The sequence below is a fragment of the Camponotus vicinus genome, unplaced genomic scaffold (assembly GCF_025532165.1).
Source record: "Camponotus vicinus isolate PSW18456_S1 unplaced genomic scaffold, iyCamVici1.0 SCAF_11, whole genome shotgun sequence".
Lineage (NCBI taxonomy): Eukaryota > Metazoa > Arthropoda > Insecta > Hymenoptera > Formicidae > Camponotus > Camponotus vicinus.
The window spans coordinates 14939191-14961700 of NW_028141947.1; the positions used below are offsets into that span (position 1 = coordinate 14939191).

The 22510-nt window shown below is 29.7% G+C and overlaps 3 protein-coding genes across 13 annotated transcripts; 1 reads left to right on the forward strand and 2 right to left on the reverse strand.

Moving 5' to 3' along the window:
• Window position 1: 1 nt before the first annotated feature.
• On the reverse strand, window positions 2-9078 carry Madm (MLF1-adaptor molecule). 7 transcript variants are annotated; one of them, XM_083083115.1, is made up of 12 exons: window positions 8783-9077; window positions 8194-8541; window positions 6634-6720; window positions 5680-5904; window positions 5471-5601; window positions 5291-5385; window positions 2995-3078; window positions 2630-2917; window positions 2316-2475; window positions 2044-2230; window positions 1841-1960; window positions 2-1763 (listed from the first exon to the last, which is right to left on the reverse strand). In XM_083083115.1, exons 2-12 carry the CDS (start codon window positions 8320-8322, stop codon window positions 1458-1460), a joined length of 1812 nt encoding a protein of 603 aa, XP_082939241.1. In that variant the 5' UTR covers window positions 8323-8541; window positions 8783-9077; the 3' UTR covers window positions 2-1457. The 7 variants fall into 7 exon arrangements, with proteins under 7 accessions (XP_082939241.1, XP_082939239.1, XP_082939237.1 ...); XM_083083113.1 differs by having other exon boundaries at window positions 8194-8544; XM_083083111.1 differs by having other exon boundaries at window positions 8706-9077.
• Window positions 9079-9238: 160 nt separating this feature from the next.
• On the forward strand, window positions 9239-11764 carry Elp5 (Elongator complex protein 5). 4 transcript variants are annotated; one of them, XM_083083143.1, is made up of 3 exons: window positions 9239-9294; window positions 10471-10557; window positions 10639-11764. In XM_083083143.1, the coding sequence occupies exons 2-3, from the start codon at window positions 10497-10499 to the stop codon at window positions 11427-11429; spliced, it is 852 nt and encodes a 283-aa protein (XP_082939269.1). In that variant the 5' UTR covers window positions 9239-9294; window positions 10471-10496; the 3' UTR covers window positions 11430-11764. The 4 variants fall into 4 exon arrangements, with proteins under 4 accessions (XP_082939269.1, XP_082939271.1, XP_082939270.1 ...); XM_083083145.1 differs by lacking the exon at window positions 9239-9294 and adding an exon at window positions 9354-9664; XM_083083144.1 differs by lacking the exon at window positions 9239-9294 and adding an exon at window positions 9954-9994.
• Anchor (integral membrane protein GPR155 homolog anchor) lies at window positions 11711-18085 on the reverse strand. 2 transcript variants are annotated; one of them, XM_083083109.1, is made up of 12 exons: window positions 17882-18085; window positions 17423-17498; window positions 17198-17325; window positions 16726-17015; window positions 15820-16631; window positions 15674-15741; window positions 15456-15602; window positions 15231-15367; window positions 14876-15071; window positions 14649-14808; window positions 14399-14585; window positions 11711-13201 (listed from the first exon to the last, which is right to left on the reverse strand). In XM_083083109.1, exons 2-12 carry the CDS (start codon window positions 17423-17425, stop codon window positions 12888-12890), a joined length of 2442 nt encoding a protein of 813 aa, XP_082939235.1. In that variant the 5' UTR covers window positions 17426-17498; window positions 17882-18085; the 3' UTR covers window positions 11711-12887. The 2 variants fall into 2 exon arrangements, with proteins under 2 accessions (XP_082939235.1, XP_082939234.1); XM_083083108.1 differs by having other exon boundaries at window positions 17423-17577.
• Between the last annotated feature and the right edge of the window lie 4425 nt (window positions 18086-22510).

The following is a 22510-nucleotide window of genomic DNA, read 5'->3' on the forward strand; positions in this document are numbered from 1 at the left end:
CTTTCGAGTTAAAGTATTTATTTATCACTGTCATCGTACAGCCCCTTTCATAATATCCACGAGTCAGTCGTCGCGCTTTTTTTTCGTCGTTTATAATTTGTATTATAAAGCTATACACATTCAATTTAGTTTGATAATCTACTTACATACTTAAGATCGAAGTTTATGTTGTTGTAGGTAGGTAGCAGATACCTCTAGTTAGGGTTAGTCGTTTACTTAATGAAAAATGCTTCACTGAAAATTGATTCGACCGAGGTAAGAAATTGGAGCGGTATCTCTTGGCCAAGCACGTGTTATAAATGCAAAAGACGTAATAAGATCTGTGTTAGTCTGTTAGCATTCAAATATACCTATATGACTAGTTTTTTCTGTGTCTCAACAGATTTTTCTTAAAAATATAAAATATTTACAAGGATTTTTCAGCTAATTTTATCGAGATTTAATAAACCTTGGTTTAATCACATCAATAATACCCAAGTATAGAGTAGAGCCGTGGCTTTTTCCGATTACTATCAAATTATTCTATTGAGCCAGTATGCACATTGTATAATCTTGCCTATGAAACTAAAAATATTGTAAATGAACGGGCACATTTCTGTACTTTCTCTCTCGCGAACATTTGTATGTATGAGTTCGCTCACTTTTAGACAGACTTTACAATAGACTGAGTATTTTGGCGAAAGTAATAAGAGCGGTGAGAGATCGAAACTTTATCCGAAAAAAAAAAATTTATATTTTTTGAAATATTAAAATAAATTTTTTATAACAGCTGTACAATGAAGAGATAGTTTTATATGCATGATTAAATTGATTCTTCTCGATTCTTGTATCAGGAAATAAATTGTATGATACACATGTGACCAATTTGAAAAGCAGGATATAAAATTTCGGCGGATATTAATTTTCATCTTTTGCAATTCTGTAAGAGACATTATAGAGAAACGCGTGATACATAATAAACGCTCGTAACTCTGTATCTTGATAGATTAAATTACGACAGATAAGTATCAAATCGCACATATGTAGCTTGATGTGTAAATATGAATCAATATCCAGCAGGCCTCTAACTATTCTCTTAATTATACAATCACAAGTATTTGGTCTTTTTATATTAGATTCGTACATTCTTTGTCAATTTATCATGTATCTGTAACAATATAATAGATACAACCTGTATAACATAAAAGCTGTAAATATATAGAGATGATGAAATTTGACAACAGAGTTTACATTACTTTGAAGCCTAAAAAAATGAAAGTAAAAACATTCTAAGCAGTTCCTAATTTGCAATTGTCTTTAGCTTAGAGTAGTGTAGCCACGGCACCCTCTCACCACCTTTATGTTCACATTCTTTCTCCCCTTTCTGTTTACTTAAATATAAAAATACATAGCCAGTCTATACATAAAGCGTGCAAAGTGGCACAGTGAACTGAGTTTTCAGACATTATCCTGGATGGTTAACTGCCGCTCTCGTTGATTGTCGGCGGTTCTGCGTCATCGTGAAGTTTATTCGTTTTGTTACTTGACACGGATATACCTGAGGTTTTTGGCAGCAGGTTAGTTGCACTATCACTATTGGATGTTGTGGCGTTGCACACAGAATTGTCAAAGTGTTGCAGACATGGAAATTCCGAACCGGGCAGCAATAAAGTAGTTTGAGTAGGAAGATTAGTTAACGATACCATTCCTGGTGTCAACATTTGCTTATTGAAGTATCTTCTCAATGCCTCTTCGATTAAATTGGCTATTTTATCACGATCGTTCTGCAACAATCACACAATATTTTGTGCAAAGGTACTCATAAACTTCAAAACTCTAACATAAACAAGAGACAATTTACCTCATTAATAAACCCAAAATGTACAAGTTCCTGTGCAAGAAGCATTGAAGTGTCTGTTTGGCTCACAGGACACGTCAACTGCCTATTCATCTTGTCATCCATTCGTAACAATATTGTCATCTACAAAATGCATCGATTTAAGATATATGAAACCACTATTTAGAGATTATCTCGCATGCAAATACTTTATGCATGCCACTCACAAGTAATTCACTACTATCTTCTCTAGGTTTAACATTACACATCATATTAACTACTCTTCGAGACTCCACGTCCACGGGTTCGGGTGTAACCGATTTAACCGATTCTGTCACTTCGGGCGATATCGCCCTCGGTCGGACAGGGGGAGGCAATTTCGCCATAAATGCAGTCAATGGATATATTCCATACCTGGTAATGTAAAAATCACTCTGGTTATCAATTTATCCGATGTAGTAATAGACTGGATCGATGTATCTGTGATTGATATACTCACTTTACATCTTCAACAAATTTTTCTAATTTTTCCGTAACCGGAATATCACTTAAACGAATTTGTTGTGGGGACATCCCTTGATATTTTACTTCGGCAACTACGGTATCTGGTCCATATAGCCTTTGTAACACTTCGTCTGTGATTGTTTCCGAAATGTTAGCTGTAAAACAAATCATTAGATGTGACTTATATAATTGTAATCTTATTCTTAAGTCTCTCTTAAATTTCATATAAATTATAACCATTTTAGCTCTTGTAAAATAATAAATTATTGAATGTCAGCAGATCGAGTATAAAATTATTTTTCAACTTACTAGCTGAGTTGACCAAGGCATGCGCTGCGAGCAACTTGAGAGAATGTACTTCAAATAAAAGTGGGTGAAACAGCAACTCTTTTGCACTCGGTCTACTAAGCGGATCCACCTGAAGACATTTACGAATAAAGTCTTTTTGTTGAACATCATCTAAAGATTCTATTGTTTTCCAGATGTTTTCTTCGGTAACGATTGTACCCGTATCACCGTTTCCTTGAATTTCCAATGCGGCCATCTCCAGAGCACACATCCCGAACGAATAGATATCGATGGCTGGTGTGACGGAATCTTAAACAGAGACAATAAAATATAATTGAAATATATAATCTATATATAAACTCTCGAGATATAAACAATACACTTACTTCCATATTCTGGGGCTACAAAATGTATATTCTTCATATTTGTTCTACAAGTCTTGATGTGATGATGAATTGCATCTGGGGCCACTGTAATTAGAAAGATATTATTGCCATTTTTATAAGTTATTTTATTTCAAATTAAGTGTCAACATAAAAATGACATATTAATGTGAACACATAATGTGTTAGAAAATTTTATAGGATAGCCATTAGACAGAATTGTATAAATATATGCTTTAGTAATTTATCAAATATGTTTTAGAGGTACATATTTGTTACACATTCTGTATGTTTACTGCCTACATTAAGATGAGTGAATTCACTCTAGAAAAATTGTGTTTTTACTAAAAATTCATCCTAAGAGTAACTTGAGCCCTCGTACAATTAATAGTAATTCTCGCATATATACATATGTGAAAGTGCTTCTAAAAATGTTTTTTTTTTTAATATATAAATAAAACACATAAATGATTTTATTGAAAAAGTAACTTTATATTTTTACTGTTGATTCTGTTATAAAGAGGCACTTTCATTGAATAAGTATAAATGTTGGGAGCGGAAAGCTTTAGGAATCCTTTTTAATCAGGGATTACAGGATACATAAACAAAAAAAAATATATATATATATATTAAAATACAATGAAAATGTGTGCGCTAGATGATTGTGAGAAGGACAAAGATATACAAGTATACTTTGCTCTCCTTATAATTAAATACAATTAATAATCAGAAGAATAAATAGCGCAACCATATGCACTCTAATGCACTCTAATGAAAAAATTAAAATAAATTTTAATTATTTGTATATTTAATGCGCAAAACTACTTAATTAATATAGAAATTGTTTACCTCTTTATGCCTAATTTACTTAGCTGACGTTAGCTGATGATAATCTGCCAAATGAGATTTTTTTCTTCAAATATTCATCACAATAACACCAATTGAAGGACACCAACGTTGATGGACTTATCCATTGGATGGGCGAAAGTACGATTTGTACTTCCTCTCTCTTCAAAGGCTTTGCTGTGTTTTTTTCATTATCTAGATTAGCCTATTTGCTACAATTAAAAATGAGGACTCAAGTTATTCCTAATATGAAAAGATAGTTTAAACACAATCTTTCTAATGGACTCATGTTACTAACATTATATAGAATTATAGAAAGAGAAATGTTTTATCTAGATAGAATATAATATGTACAAATAACTCTAAACACCATTTCAAAAATAAATATAATTCGGTAGAATCACATTCATTCTTGTAACAATCAATATTTGATTCTTAACATACATGGTTTTGTACATTCATGTAGCATATATATAAATATATATGTTAGAGAATGCTATTTATGCTAAAAAAAGAAAATTTAACTATTTACAAGCAATTTATAAATATCATGTTTGATGCATCCCTGTGTGTATTACATAACATTAATAAATATTATTTTAAAGCTATTCATTTTCAAAATTGATAATACATTTTCTTACAATTATTTATAACAAATAATTCTTTTGTAAGATATAACTGAAATATACATGTTTCTTTATGAAAATATCTCCATGATGTATTTGTGTGCTACAGACAAACACCTAATTTGACTGCAATAAGATGAATTGTATTACTTGTCATGTTGTTTGTTCAATCAGGAGCTGAATCATAAATTTTATTTACTTTCAATTGAGTAATGAAAGTAAATAGGAAGTGTGTAATATAATTCTAGACATATCTGCTGTTCCTATATTTTTATATATATAGGATGTTAAAGAAAAAAGAAAGAGTTTTGGAAGGCATGTACTACTTAGTACTAAACTGAGCAGAAAATGTTAATATAGATTTGCATTTTTTATTCAGTTTGATATAACTATTGCATACTCTCTTTATTTTTTTAAACAATATATAAATAGAGAATAAGTAGTTTTCAGAGAATAAGATTATAATTGTGTCCTATTTATGTTATATATTTTTCAAACAAGAAAATGATGTAATATTTGCTATGATGTAATATTTTCTTTATGAAAAATGATGATAAAGCAAAGATATACAGTTTAAACAATTCTGTGAATGAGAAAAAGATGGAGATACCTCACATATAGTCTTATCTCATTGTATACTGATCATTTAATTCAGAAAATAATCATTCTAATATGATAATCTGTTTTTATCAGAATTTATAAATTCAAATACAATGCACAGACATGCTATCTGTTTAAATATAAAATGATATCTCTGTATACATTATGTATTTAATATATAACAGAGAAAACTCATTCTACTTTTTTTTTCTTATATATGTACTTACCTGAACCAATTTTTACAAGACCATTATGTTGAATAAATATAGTGTCACAGGTAAGATTTCCATGTATAATAGGGGGTGAACAGGAATGCAAATAACTGAAACGTTTTAAACATAACATATATAAAATTGGAAATAAATATCACATTTGCTCGATACATAGTATTATATTGCTTATATTACCTAAGCGCAGAAAGTATTTGTGTACACCATCGTTTCCATGCTTGTAGAGGCAACTTTTTTACATTGCGCTTTGTTCGTTTTAGGAACTGTTTCAGGGACCCGGATGACATATATTCTGTTATAAATATAACCTAGAAAATAATATAAAAAAATACATCAATAATATATAAAAATCATATTTATATAAATGTAGACTCTCATGCACTTACTCGGGGTTTGTCATTATGGGTATCTGTCCAATACCTATGAAATTTAACAATGTTAGGGTGCTCCAATTGTGTGAGATTCTCAAAAACAAGTTGTATCTTTTCTTCTTGGGCCTTGAAATTTTTTCTTTCCGAAAATTGTACCTCATTCCATACCACCTCAACACCCTCTTCTGTATCCATTGCCAGATAGGCACAGTCAATTCCAGGAACATCTCTCTGTTCCACCTACAGACACAAAAATTAGTATTAATTTCTATATATTTCTTAATGATTTATCTTAATAAAAACAAATGAAAAAAGTTATAAAATTATTTAATTATAAAAATTTTTGCAGATATACAGCATTATTAATATGAGAAAATAGTCTCTCTTTTTATACCCAATTGTACCAGCAAATTTAAAAATATTGTTCAGGTACTCCAAAATCATTTGGTTCTATTTATTAGAACTAGATGATCCTAGAATTCCTGGATAATATTTTTAAATTCGCGATTATCCAAATATTATCTATTATTTTAGATATTATCTATTATATAAATATGTTATAAACACATTATAAATGCATATTGTAAGTTGTGATTTGAACAGGTTCATTCGATACAATCTATATATAGGTATAATGGATTGCATTACTGTAATCATCCATTTTAAACGTACTTAAAGTGGTACATTGAAACGATTTCAACGCCTATTTACTATTACATGGATGTGACCTTGTCAAGAATTTAAAGAGGGGAGATGATTCAGTGGAGGACTTGCCACCGCAGATATTAGAGACAATAATGTCCAGCTAGTTCATAATAGTATAATATATGCAAATTGTTATTGTCTTCATTTAAATTATTATAACTCTGGACAAAGTACTTTCAAGAAATGATAAACTAACAACTCAACGCACACAAGTACAATGAAATGTAAAAATTATTCCGCTTCCTGTTTCACAATGTTACATACTTCCATTTCAGTAACTTCGTTTTCAGTTCCTCTTGTCGATCCAAAGTTAGAACCTTCAGCTAACGTAGATTTCGAACCTACATATACCTGAAATAAATATATCTTCTATGATTAATGCAAAATGTGTAGACATTATAAATATAAAACTACACATTCAGACATATATAAAGATGTTAGATATTTCACGAATAGTATTATTTCTCACAAAATGGAAAGAAAACTAAGATTATAATGCAAATAATACTTTATAAAAACATATATCATTTAAAGGAATTAATAATAATCAAATTATAAGTTTTCCTCAACTATAGTAATATAGAAGCATAAAAATAAATGTAGCAAAAGCATAATGAGATTATGTTTTGAAAACAAAAAGTTTATTACAGTTTCTATTATTGAGATAATATAAAATAATGCAAAATGTGTGCAAAGTAGTCATAAATATAATCATATTAAAATAAAAAATACAATTATGTAAAATCCAAATGAATAGAAGCTAATCTTTTATAATGCCATTTAAGGCAATAAAAATTATTTTACTTCTAAAAAAGGATAGCATTAGATTGCTGGTAAGGTAAGCGCAATCAAAATAATTTTATTGATTTATATATTCGATAATAGAACGTCAGTAATCTAATTTTAGGATAAAATATGAATGAGCCTAATATTGGTAAGATGTTTGTGCCAAGAATCTGGTATGAGTTAAAATACAGATGAAGCATACCAAATAATAAGAGAAATTCAATGATATAAAGGAGATATTGATGTTACATGAAAGCAAATCTCAATAATCTGCATACTTTTTATAATGGAACCATCTGTGTACATATGTCCACCTGTATAAATGCAATTTGAAATAAATTGTCCTAATATTTATTATATGCATCAAAACAAAAGCATTTTATGTTAATACTGTTTCGAAAGAGATATATCTGTAAATAAAATTAAAATATATATGTAAAGAAAGATGTAAATATTATGTGAATAAATCTTTGAAGTGTTTCATGATAATTATAGCCTGCTTGTACTTAGCAGCTTATGAAAATATTAATCATTATACATTAAGAAATATCATTAATAAAGCATTTTACATGAAGTAATTTAACTGTACAATTCTAGTGACTGTAGAAACCTAAGAATACAAGAAATCGCTCTTATATTATAGTTATCAGCTAAACAAATAGTAAAAACCAATACAAAAATTATATACAGTTAGTCAATCTTATAATCCATATTCCAACAATGACAGATGTTAGAAGCTTTAATCTCATTGTTAATACAATAGCTTTCCATACAATAGCTTTCACAAACGCTCCACTCCATAAAATCAAATAACATAAAAGTTTAAAAGAAACATTTGAAAGATGTAGAAAAAAATGAAACATTTATCAAATCAAAGTCTTTTAGGAAACCTCGCATCCTGCGGCAAACTAGAACCCTCAGATGCAAAACAATGAAACATGCGAAAGCCCTCCACATCAGTGGAAAGGTATCGGCAGAAGAAAATTATGAGATGAAACAGAACCATTTGCAAAATAATTTAAATAAAGGAACATGTACCTCTTCCCGGCGTTTAAGCCACCGCCCGCAGGGGCTCTCTTCCAGGATCTCGCTCTCATCCTCGGAGTCTTCACCACTTTCCCGCGGTGACTTGTGCTCTGGGTCCGTGCTGGAGCGGCTCCCGGGCATCACACACGCTTGCGATTAGTTAGAGAGGTAGCAGTGAACAGCAGGCCAAACTCATCGGTGACGACGGCGATGATGCTCTCTCTCTTTCGCTCTCTCTTTCTCAGTCTCGCATCTGGCTCTCGCCACGACAACGACCGGCAACGTGGTGGTACGACTCGTGGTGAGGATGCACGAGGGAAACAACAGCGGCGACAGCGGCAGCGTCGGCGTCGTCGGTGTCTGCTACAGCGGCAACAGCGGCAACAGCAACAGCGGCGGCGGCGACGACGGCAGTGGCAGCAGCAGCAGCAGCGGTAGCGGGAGCAACAACAACAATAATAATAACAATAGTAATAATAATGATAACAATAATAACAATAATAACAACGTCGCAAACGGCGCACCACGCGTTTCTCGTGCGTAGGAACGCTAGTAGGGTAGGGTAGGGTACTACTACGTGCCCTGGTCGCACTGCACTCACAAGTGACACATGCAGGTGCACACAGCGCGCCCGCTCGTCTCCGACTGGCTGAGACCCGGAGCGACGATATTTCTGATCTTACGCGACGTACGCGCGCTACTCGACGCTACTCGGCTTCGCTCAGGGACACGTCGTGGTGATGAACATCGCGCTACCCGCTCGCGTATCGCACTGTCAAAATAAAAGCTCCCTATTGCGAGCGAAACTGCCTCGATGTGACACACACTCTGGCACTCATCTTTCGCCCGTCGCTGTGGCTGTGTCTTCGGTCACGTTCGCCCGTTCAACGACGTTCGCATTGCCCCTCGGCCGCGATCGCGACGCCGTCTGCCGACCAATCGGCCGCGACAACGCCCTTGGCGAGACGCGCGCCCACGCGATTGGTCGGCGCGCCCCGGCCAATCGCCTTCGACGCTGTTATCGTCCAAAAAAGGTGAGCGACACTCTCTGTTGTCCCGTTAATATGTGCCATAAGGAGCATCGGTCGACGCGCGGTGAATGTTTTTAGCGAGGTATTGATATTTCACGCCTTCTTTTGACCATACTTTTTTACATCTTCCTTTAATTTCCCTCTTTTTCCCTTTTTCTTTGCTATATCTGGACATGTGCTTATCTTAAATACGATATGAAAAATGAGATATTATGCTAGAAAAGATAAGCGAACCTTGCTTTCTTTTTCTCTCCCTTTCTTCAGATAAGTGTTTATTTGGTTATGAATAATGGCTTAGAAATGCGATAATACGAAATATTTGTGACTTTCAAAAATATCGACATAGAGATATATGAAGAAATAAGTAGAAAGAAAAAGAGATATAATTTTATCTAATGTATGTATACAAAAAGAAAAGAATATTTTAAGAGAGATCGCGTCGCATTCCATAGGTATTTATGTTATTTATATTTGCCTTAAAGTATCCATCAACAATTTTGACGTAGATAAATCGGGATAGTAATATCTCTCCGTCATTCATTCAGAAATAAAGATGCAATAAATATGTGTCAAAAAAATATGGTGTCAGAATTTTAAAAAATAATAAAAAATTACTTATTTACATTATTAACATTTTTATATATATTTTTGGAGCTTTTTGAGTACATATTTTTCCTGAATATTTATCTTTCGCGAGTGCTTTACTAATTTTTGAAATAAAAGATGGTCGATATATCTCGGAATTTGATATCGATACTATCGCATTTTTTACCAGAACGCAGGTAAAACTAATCTCTTTTATTTTATTTTAAAATATTGACCTTGCTCCGTAAATAAAATCTTTTATATCTTTTTTTTTATTAAAGATTAAAGACTTTAATAAAACTGGCAATCATTTTACTAAACGATGATTCATATTTTCGACATAAAATGTTAATCGTAAAATGACGATTTCTCGATGATTTGGTTATGTTTGTTGAATTACGAGCGATTACGTGCATGTGTTCGAAGAAACAACATGTTGAATTTTTAGTTTGTCATTTTATGTTTGTGTGACAAATAATAAGAAATGATTACGTTTAAATACATATTTTATTGAGAAAATTACTCAAAGCATATAAGTAAGATCCAATATCACAAAGATACGCATAAATGTCAATATAATCGTACCTTCCTAAGAACTTTATTATCTTTCCTTGTATTTTTTGTCATAATTATCACGATTGTATATATTTTATCTCCATTTTTTTCTATAAAGCTACATAAAAGTATACTTTATATAAAATGGCATACATGGATACATTACCTGTATTAGAAGGAACAAAAGTGATTATTATAGATGAAGGTTGGTTACTTTTTAATTAAATCAAGCTGATTCGATATAGTCTGTGTTTTATGAATCAAAAAAATACCAATTATTTCACAGGATTAGATGTAATGTATGCGGAATCATTAATAGCTGGATGGCTGCATGCATGGAAGGAGAAGGATCCTAACTATAGTATCGATTTATTGTCATTTTCTGATCCAAAATTTTGGTATGACAACGAATCTGGACCATTTATATCCAAGAATATACATTTACATGATTATTATACTGTCAATATAAATGAAGTTGTAAAGAAAGATTTGGAAAATCTTGAATATATACTTAAAACTGTCAAGTTGAAGCCTCGGAATACAGTTATCGTCAATTGCTTGAGTTCTTTAATTCTATATGTGGGTCTAGCAAAGGCTCTATGGTTCGTAGAAAAATTAAGTAAGCAGGTGTCACAACTTATATGCATTTATCGGAGAGATATTGTACAGAAAGTGCCTGCAATTGAAACTTTGGGTACTATTTATGTTAAACTAGAGAAATTTACCGGAATTAGCTCTATAAATAATTTAATTTACACTGCAAGACTCATTTATAGAAAATTGGGTGGTTCCATAGTATGTCAAACAGAAATAATAAAGCAGGAGAGTACATCTTATCAGATTAACACTGAAAAAATTGCAATAGCAAATGCTCGCAAATCAGAAGCAAATGAAAGTCAAGCAGTGAAAATTGAATCATCGTTTAGAATAGAGATGAATGCTCAAGAAATGGAACAAAGAAACAAAACACCTTTACCTTATACTGTTAATACAACAAATACCTCTAGAATATTTTATCATCCAGATGATATAGATGATATAGATGAAGATGATCCTGATGATGATCTATGTTTCTAAATTTATAAAAATCCAGATTTATATATAAACTATGATTATAATAATACATTTATAATAATACACATTTATTTTATATAAAAATATGTATTGTAATAATACATATTTTTTATATAAAATTATATTTTATTATCTAAATTTTTCTGGAGTACCCAATATATATTTTACAACAATAGAAGAAAGGAAAATAATTTTGTATATCAATAATTATTTGCACTTTTGATATAATTATCATGTATTTATTACTTGTCGGCATATATAGTGTATATAAAGATCATCTTAAATAATTTAATAAAACATGATAGTTTATTATAAAAAATAAAATCAGATAAATTCAATCCAATAAAAAATTCTTCCATTACACTCCATTGCATAACCTTTGCACATGATTATTTCTTATCATATTTTTTATATTTTATAAATATGAAAAATATGATAAGAAATAATCAAGAGCAAATAACAATAAATATATATTATCACATAAATAATAGCATATAAATTATTAATTCTTCCACGTATTTCAAATATTAATGCAAAATAAAAAATGTAAAACTCTCAAATTTGATGTTAACATACATTGAAAAAGTAGTTTAAATACTTTCAATATTTTTTTGTCTCCTTCAATCATTATTTCCATCATATTTTTTAATTAAATATATTACTAAATAATTTAAATTTTTCTATATAAAAACAGCCTTGTCACTGTATATTGAGAGTTTGTAATGTACTAAGCACAGCCTTTACTCATTTTATACATAATAATAGCAAAATAGTAAGAAAAATAATACTGATGCTACTTTTCAATAAATAATAGGAATAAATTATTGTACTGTGCAAAGAAGTTATGTTACACATCCATATATATTAATATAAATAAATAAATATATATATATATATATATATATATATATATATATATATATATATATAAAGAAATATTTCTCCTTTTGATACTTTTTTATAATATTTTCAAGATTTTTATAAATTGTGCTACATAAATTATATCTATAATAATTTAAAATAAATATGTGCAAATAAATTAATTATATAATAATATATACTAATTTTTTGTGCTCGTCCTCAAATAACTTTAAACACATAGTCAAACTTTAGTCATACTCTCATGAGTAATTAAAAAATTATTATATTCATCTTTTTCTTTGCAGTATTCTGAGATTAATTTTATTATTGTTTATATATATATATATATATATATATATATATATATATATATATATATATATGAATATAGAGACTTTTTTCTCTAAAAAGAAAGATTAAAAAGAATATTTAATAAAGAGTAAAGAATATGGAAGTTCGACTATATAAATTATCTTAAATAATTTCTTTTAATCGTTCCTATCATTCAATATTTCAACGATAATTTTGAAATGGTTCAACGAAATATTGAACGATATGAGTAGAGCTAGTTTGTTTCGTCGAAAATATTCCAAAATTTAGCTATGCGTTGAATGTATACAGAAAATTTTGATCATAGAAATGATGTGTACCATCGACATGTTGTAGGACTCTACTATCTAATAAACAACGACCATAGTGCACAGCTTCTTCTCGACTGTCGACAATTCCAACTTCCAACAACCAGTTGACCAAATCCGACCCCGAAAAGACTCCTTTATATACTTTCAACAATCGTCTACGGCACATAGATATACGTGCTCGACATGCTTCTAGATGACATCGATTAAATTGTTCTCGGATTGCCCTTACTTCTGTACTAAGAGCATCTTCACAAGGTAACTCTAATTCTTTTCCTGTCAATATTAAATATTATATATTATAAATTTATATACAGGGTTAGGAAAAAGTCTGGATACCCCCGAAAATTTTGGGAACTAAGGGTTATGGAGGAAAACTTCAAATACGAAAGTTGTAGGATATCAAACGGAGCATCTCATGGTAACCTTGACTTTGACCTTGACAGCGACCTTGAGGGTTGTTTCAAGGTCGTTGTTTTTTTCAAATGGAACCCCCCATTTTTTATTGCATATTCTTATAGCTCATCTCGAGAGCTTTCCAAAACACTATAATTAAGTTAGCTTTCATTAAGTACTTTCCGAGTTATGAGGCTTGAAATAATTTCTTAATTTTATATAAACCATAAAATATCTTGTAAAATATTCATTTTTCGATTATCTTACCTTAATACTTTTATGTACAAAATAATGAGAGGAATCAATTGGTGTAAAGAAAACACATAATTGTTTCGAAAAAAAAAATGTAATTGTTAATTGCAAATTACATTTAATGTTGTTAATTTGCAATTAACAATTACATTTTTTTTTTTCGAAACAATTATGTGTTTTCTTTACACCAATTGATTCCTCTCATTATTTTGTACATAAAAGTATTAAGGTAAGATAATCGAAAAATGAATATTTTACAAGATATTTTACGGTTTATATAAAATTAAGAAATTATTTCAAGCCTCATAACTCGGAAAGTACTTAATGAAAGCTAACTTAATTATAGTGTTTTGGAAAGCTCTCGAGATGAGCTATAAGAATATGCAATAAAAAATGGGGGGTTCCATTTGAAAAAAACAACGACCTTGAAACAACCCTCAAGGTCGCTGTCAAGGTCAAAGTCAAGGTTACCATGAGATGCTCCGTTTGATATCCTACAACTTTCGTATTTGAAGTTTTCCTCCATAACCCTTAGTTCCCAAAATTTTCGGGGGTATCCAGACTTTTTCCTAACCCTGTATATTATATATTATAAATTTATATATATTATATATTATATATTATAAAATATTATCAAAGTATATCAATTAACAAGTTAATTTGCTATAAAAAATTAAGGTATTATATAAATTAGATATAAATTTATATAATACTTATTTTGATATTTGTACATCTTTTAATAGATGTATAAATTTACATATAAATATACATGAACTTGTGTATAAATATGAAATATATATAAAATATATGTCATAAAAAACATACCAAATTGCCACTTCTTGCACACTTTTTGTAGCCAGCTACCCAATTTACCTAAACTAGGATCGAGTCCAAAAATAGCGAATGCTATTAAAGATTGTCCAAAGTTCAATGCTACATCCAAGAATGCAAGTTCGGCATAAATGCCAGTTAGCTGTTCCATTATTAATGTTCCCACAGATATCGATAAGCCCTATAATATATTAATATTGATTTCACAGTATGTCAATAGTGTCGATAAAAATAATTTACGTACAATAAACATAGAACACAATAGTAAAATAAGGAAAACGAGATGTCGCAAAATCTGTGGATCGTTATCTGTATTTGTTCTATCTTCTTCATTGCAATCTCTCTCTATATTATCAGCTCTGCATACTCCATTCGAACAACTACCTTGAAATTCACAGCCAATTCTAAAAAGATACTGTTTATAATTAATTTGCAAATTTCTATTGACATTTTTATTTTTAATTAACTTACATAGGTGCATTAATTAATGGAGAAACTAAATCTTCCACATCTACTATACTTCTTTCATTATTTTCAGTTGTAGTATTTTCAGTTGTAGTATTTTCAGTTGTAGTAATATTTTCTGTATTATTCCTTAAATGTTCATATGACATTGTAATGTGTCTTCTTTGATATCTCTGTTGCAAAACTAAACAACCTAATGTCACTGTACAGCATAAAAAAATAATTATTAAAAAATCAGTATATATCATAATAAAGATATTAAGTAAATTTCCTATATTTCATAAATAGTAATATAACAATAGTAATTTGGAACATAAATATTATCAAATGTTACAAACATATATCTTTTATTATAACATACCTATAAAGCAAAATATTAATATAAATGAAGATACAGCAGCTTGAACTCTAGTCAATTGAAAACTCGGATTTTTTAAATCAAACTCAGATGGAGTTAGTGTAATAGTGCACATTATTGTCGTCATTAGAAGTGGTATTCTGCAAATTAATTATTATACATTGCATAAATATAGATATAAATGTAGAAATTATTAAGAATTCGTGAGAAAAGCTCTCATATCCGTACCCCCATCCAATAGGATAAAACCATTTTTGTAGATTTTCAACAAAGGATAACGAGCGTGAACTCAAAAATAGTAATGTTGCTGCAATTGCAGCCGTCCATATTCTGCTTGCGTATACGCCAGTAGTTATTAAAATAAATTGGACATACCTTTAATTAATAACAACAATTAATATCAAAATCTTATTTGATAAAAAATGATTATATAAAATTTTTATTACCATAATGTTGACCGATTATCACTTGGATCAAGTTTTGACCAAATTATCACACCTATCGCCGCTGCAAACTGGAAACGTGTGAAAAATATACATAAAATTAAACTGAATATATAATGTAGAAACACATCTTAACTTATTATATATACCTGCGCAATTATGAGACATAGTGTACATCGATGAGTGACTTTATTATATCTTTTCCGTCCAAATCCAAGGAAACAAATCAACAGCCATATACAAGCTATTACTGACGCAACGCTTATATCAAAGGAAAAAATATTTAATTGTCGTGCATAATTGGCCGGTGTAATTCCAGCATAAACTGCATTGATCACTTTAGCAGATACAAACATAAGCGGAGCAGAGAGAAACGTACAAGCTACCATTGCTGATGCAATTAAATCGATTTCGAGATTATATCGCAAAGTGAAAATAAATAAAGCCGGTGCTGTCGGAATAGTACCATACAGGAAGCCATAAGTACTCAAATTTCTTGTTTCCGTTAAGTTATCTCCGGCATTCAAGAGAATAATAGATTCTCTTATGACTAGAGGTAAGACCAGTAGCTTCACCGAGATCAATATACCCGGTATAACTAGCGCAGTACCTTTTAATTTGTGTATCTTTCCTACCATCATCAAACCGAGAAGAAACAATGCGCTAGCGGAAAAAGCGTTACCGAGTACTTCGAGAATTGCGGCAAGTAAGCGCGGTATACTATGATTAAATATAAGATTGCCTATAATGCCCAAAACTGTCATGAACAGTACTGGATTCAGTACGACACCTTTCATAATGGAATAAACCATGTCTCTACAATTTGAATGTTCTTCTACACGTCGCTTGCCTATCTCCAACAATACGAAACCAATCGGATTTAAAATGGCCAATGATATAGGCGCCATCAAATATAGATACACAGCATATTCTGGATGTGTTTTTCCATATAAAGCATTAACTAAAATGGCAATATTTAGTATGAAAAAATATATTAAATATAGTGTGGAATTATGTACAAACGTGATATGTATGTATAATTCTATTTTTCTCACTCATTGGATATCCAATAGCAAAATCATTGCTTTGAGTAGTAAATATTGCAAAGAGTGCAGCACGTCCAGGATTCGATGGCTTTTTAATTACTAATGAAACTGCTAGTACAGTAATAAATACACAGCTCTTAGCAATCAATACAGCGAGCAAAAATTTCCAATTAACCAATGTGAAATCAAGTTTTGCCAGAGACATGAAGATTAATGACGGCAAAGCAAAAGTACCAACAAAAGTATTCAGGCCATTTGCTTCAGTCTTTGTCATCATACCGCATCTTCCTGCTAAATACCTGTGAAATACATATTCTCATTAGTATAAAATTGTATATAATAAATCTTTAATTAATCATTTAACTTCAATATTCAATATGCGAGAAAAATTAGAAGAACAATATTGCAATCTGAGAAAGATTCTTGATCCTTGATATTTTCTTGTATATTTCATTTGGATAAACAATAAATGCATTCTTACCCACATAGAATAATACCAAAGCATTGTATTAGTGCGAGATATAAATTATCTGTTGGTTCATCTTCATTCTGCATATATTGATTTGTGCTCAAGGATAAAGATGTTGATAATATGTTTTCTTGATTAATCTGAAATAAAAAAAGAAATAGATAAGAAATGCCTTATATATAAATTTGTAAATACGATAAAGAAAAGGCATTGATTTGTTTTATATCTGTAACTTACCATTTTTTCTATATAGATATTAATAAAATTATCATCTCTTCAATATATCATAATTAGAGTTGTAAAAGTGGTCCTCCTGTATAATAAACTCATATGACATTTTTATATTTCTCTATTAGTATTAACAAAGCATGTTTTAAAAGTACACAAACAACCTGTAATCACACAAAAATTTTTTTTTATTTCTTATATAATTTTCATTCTTTCACACTTATTCTTTTACACTTTAATAGACTCATTGGTAACATATGTTTAGAGAAAGGGAAATTTTAAACAATTATGGAACAATTATTATATTATATATTTCAATATGTGCATATATACACGTAACGATATAAAATTTAAAAACTCTGGAAAGTACTCTGTTGACAGATAAAAGGAATGATAAGTTATTGCAGACAATCATAGCAATCTTGACATTTTTGATAACTCAAACATGACACTTTATCGCACAAATACCTCAAAATGTCACTATATGTGAGAAATATCAATTAATACATTTTTGCGGCTTGAAAACTTGTTAAAGGAGCGAAAAATTCCCGGCGAACGTTATCTCAATATTAGCAACGAGGAATGAAATAATCGCTATCAATCACTACATTCAAGGACAAAGTCCGGCATAGCGTAAACCATTCATGGCACGCACATCACAGGTGATAACGCGCAGTCGCGAATATTGGCGGCCTTACTAAATGTACAAAATGCATGGCGATTGGCTTCTCGCATGTCATATGATCCACTCTACATAATCACGTGTCCAGGTATAATCAGCTGAGCAAGTTCTTAAAACGTGAGAGAAAAATGTATATCTGTTACATTTATTTATTATGTTTTTGTTCTCTTCCTCTTAAATAATTTATACATTTTAAATTAAAATATAACATCGATAATTTTTATCAATATTTAATAATCAATATTTAATAATATACATAATATTTTTATATATACATTTAAATTATTATACATTTAAATCATGTATGTATAACATTTGTCTTAAAATATTTATAATTACATTTAGGTATATATTAAGGAAATTTGTACATTAATAAAACATTAAACTTGTAATTGTATTAAAGAGCACACGTTTGATGATATAAAAATAAAAGATATTAGACAAATAATATAATACAGATAATTTTTTAATTTTGTAACATATTTTGAAAATATATTTAACGCCGTATTGATAATATTAAATATGCGAGAAAATAAGGACTATTTTTTTAAACTTCTTTCTATATACTATATACTAATATCATATTAAAGTCAATTAATATATTAAAATCAATTAATATCATATTTAAAAAGATTCCAGTAAATTTTGTGCACGATTATCAGTTGGAGATAAGATTGTTTAAATAGTGCGTTATAAATTTTCTAAGAGTTTCGATGAATTTGATTAATTTCAAATTTGCATATTTCTAGAAATAGCAAAATTTAATTTTTTTAACACCGGGAAATATAAAAGAAATGTAGAAAATCTTTCTACTAATAATCTTTTACTAATTCTCTACTAATATTCTTACTAATTTCCTCTTTTGTTTTCTCTTTTCAGATAAGAATGTTATCAGATTATCGAAATAAAAATTGGAATATATATCATTATCCACTTAGCTTTCATTGTTGGCGATTTCTTTACATTTCATGTAAGTTTTCATTTCCTTAATAATTTATAAATTTTCTGAATTTTATTTTTTTAACTTTAATATATTCACTGTTCACTTCTGTTCATTTTAATAATCACTTTTATAATCTTATCCGTCATCATATATTACTGATGTTTTTTATTTGAAGATGTAGGGATTTTATTTTGTTTAAATATTTTTCATATCACACTTATATCATGTTTTCACTTCCTTAAATAAACACTTATATCACACTTATATTATGTTTTCACTTCCTTAAATAAATCCAAATATTATTTTACGGGAAATTTCGAGTGTCTTTTGACATGTACATACACTCATCAAATCACATGTGTATATTTCATGGACAGTAAATATATTAAGATAAAAGCTATTGGATAACATGACACAAATGACGTAAATAACAAACATCTTAAGAATATCGTAAAGTCTAATCTTTTAAGTAAAGCGTAAGTGCTATTTTTCTAGAATATAATTTGTGTATAAATATATTTTAAATGAATTTTTAATAGGCAATATATATTTATACTTAATTATATACAAAAATGTTTAAGAATATATAAACTGAGAAAACGATTTACATTTAAACAATACACTTTGCCTGTAACATATGCTAGCTCTAGCTATTAAATATTTCTTGCAAATATATCTTCATCCAAAAGAAACAATGTGTTGTATATCATAAAATAGTAGGAAATTTAAAAAATTTAAATTAAAGAAATTTAAAAATTTAATAAAATTTCATAAATAATAAATAATTTTTATCTAAAAGCGTACTAATGGCACATAACATTATATCAATTATGTTCACGTGTATCATGTTATCCACTCGACTTGAAATTGTGTCAATTTTACAATTCAACGACGTGTTACAAAATGTAGCATTTTTTCATATAGCTTTTCCTTGAGCCACATAATTTCCGACAAGCACTTTTTCGCATTCTTCGGCTATATTAACATATGCGTTATTCACGCTTACGTAAGCAGCTCGATGTATGTAATTGCAGTCCTATACGGATATTTATATACCAGATGCTTCATTTGATTGCCGAAGTCGCATATCGTTAAGGCTCTTGTATTCAGGTTTCTTCGATAAATTTCGAATAATTTCTATTCATTGAATAAATATGATCATCCAACAATAAGAGAAAAGAAACCTGCTTTCTTGTGAGCAAATGGTTTATAATTAATAAAATCGAATGTGTGTTAAAATAAAAATATTTTTATTATTTTTATTTTAACACGCATAAATATTTTTATTATTTTTATTTTAACACACATTCGATTTTACTAATTATAGACAATTTTAAATAAAATTTTAAAGAGAAATATTTATATTTAGAAAAAGGCGATTATACTTTATTCATATTGTTTTTTTATCTTTAACAGATTTTAAAATGTTCAAACTTCAAGTGAAAAATATTCTGCATACAATATTTATGTTACAGCATATATATACCAAGCATTGTGCATTTGAAGTATTTTAAGCCGAAGCTATAGTCTTGTTTTGTATATTTACGAAAAAGATTGCTAAAGATTGCAAAAAAGATGATTAATTATTAATAGCTGTATCTTTGTGATGAACGGTAAATGCGTCACTATGACTATGCATGAGTCATAACTTCGGATGAAGCACAGTACAAAGAACCACTTTATCAATGAGCGGATTTACAACGAATATCTCGAACGTTCTTTGATCATTACCAAGAAAATTTCTAATGGATCTTTTTAATTTCTTTTTAATCGCTAATTGTACAATTAACACACATACGACTACGGATAACATCTTAATTTGTGTAATAAAAAAATTAGATATTGATTATTCATAAGCTGCTTTAGACAAATATATAAAAATAGCGTATAAAAAAGACGCAATAATGTAATAAAATTATATTTGTCAATAGAAAGTTAGATAATGTTAGTTAATGTTCTATCAACGACGCGATGATCGCATAAATATCTTTACCCCGAAACAGCTTACAGACTTGATTCTTACGCAATGTTACAAAAGAATGCGTCTATTTGATTCAGACATGCTAACATATGCTGTAATAAATACATAAACGGGAAATATAGTATATTCTACGCAGTAGACGAAGAGAGCGTGACAATTGGTTCATATCCAATTCTCAAGAGCGAATTGCGTCGTAGCTCCAATCGGGTCATACAATAATCACGTGGACGATAGTAAACATATTTAACTGATCTGAAGAGGTCCGTGACTTTGCGAGAATTTTGTCGATCAAGCAGAATACTGTAAAATAGAAATGTTGCAAACCTGATCGCTTTTCTCGCGACATTCAAATAAAAAAATTCTTTTAAAACTATATAAAAATCCGAGAAAGAAACATTATGCCAGCTGATGGGATTTGCTATCACTGCAGGAGATATAGCTTCTATCAGTGTCGGGCGTGTTTTATCTCGAATGCGAGGATCCGTGAGAGTTATTCGCGTAAAAACTTGCGCAAGCAAACCTGTAATGATTTATGATTTTGGCAACTTCCGCGAAAACATTGCCTATAATGTAACGTTTCAAAAGCAACTGCTTTAATCGAAGCCGCGTAATCGCGTGACGTTCAAGGTCTTTCGAAATAGCCGCTGAGAAAGACGTACGAAGTAGAATGAAAACGCAAGAGTTACCCAATAGGGGATTTTTCACCGCTAAAAGAGACTAATTAAATACAATAAGCGAATTAATAATTAAAGATTGTTTGAAAGATGAATTAACTTTCAGATAATTATTTTCTCGTAATATGCGAGGCTCTGTTCATTTTTAATATTTTCAATGAACGCTATTTTTTTAACAATAAAATTTAACAATAAAATTTAATAATAAAATTACCAGCGTCCTTCGTTATTAATTCGTGGAAGCAACTGTCATCGATGACGTCACGAACATATGATCTGAACAGCTGAAGAATAATTTCGAGAGGCACGACACCATCGACCAATCACATCTGACCTCACTCCTCGATCACAATAAGTCCTTATTTTTTATCATAATAATTATCTATTGCGTAAGAAACTAATCAAAGCTACTTCTTATTTATATAAACGTGTAACAAAAGGACTATAATATTCTTATACTGTAATCAATTTTTAAAATTTATAACTCCCAAGATTTCTTTAATCATACTTAAATAATATGTGTATCTCGCATAAACGCAAATTCTGGACAAACTTCATTACACGTAAATATATCTTAGAAAAAAAGTCCATATATACACAATTATATATATTTATATTCCATCATATAGATTTTTTCCCGACTGATTTAAGATGATTTAATAATCGTTAAAATTAAATGGATTTAATCAAAAATTAAATTAAATGGATGTCTAATTGAAAATTTGTTCTTTAAAACGGTGAGTGAAAAAATTTCAACTACAATAACAAGAAAAGGTGAAGCAAAAAATCGAAAATGTCTTATCAGCGAGATAATTGC

What these genes read in the sequence shown, in the direction of transcription:
- Anchor (XM_083083109.1), bottom strand. An exon ending in TATGTCTCATAATTGCGCAG is followed by an intron (nt 15,742 to 15,819) that starts GTATATATAATA and finishes ACACGTTTCCAG; the next exon opens with TTTGCAGCGGCGATAGGTGT. An exon ending in GATAATCGGTCAACATTATG is followed by an intron (nt 15,603 to 15,673) that starts GTAATAAAAATT and finishes TATTAATTAAAG; the next exon opens with GTATGTCCAATTTATTTTAA.
- Elp5 (XM_083083143.1), top strand. Translation starts at nt 10,497, where the DNA reads ATGGCATACATGGATACATTACCTGTATTAGAAGGAACAAAAGTGATT. An exon ending in AGTGATTATTATAGATGAAG is followed by an intron (nt 10,558 to 10,638) that starts GTTGGTTACTTT and finishes ATTATTTCACAG; the next exon opens with GATTAGATGTAATGTATGCG.
- Madm (XM_083083115.1), bottom strand. Translation starts at nt 8,322, where the DNA reads ATGCCCGGGAGCCGCTCCAGCACGGACCCAGAGCACAAGTCACCGCGG. An exon ending in GGCTTAAACGCCGGGAAGAG is followed by an intron (nt 6,721 to 8,193) that starts GTACATGTTCCT and finishes TATTTATTTCAG; the next exon opens with GTATATGTAGGTTCGAAATC. An exon ending in CAAATACTTTCTGCGCTTAG is followed by an intron (nt 5,386 to 5,470) that starts GTAATATAAGCA and finishes AAAACGTTTCAG; the next exon opens with TTATTTGCATTCCTGTTCAC.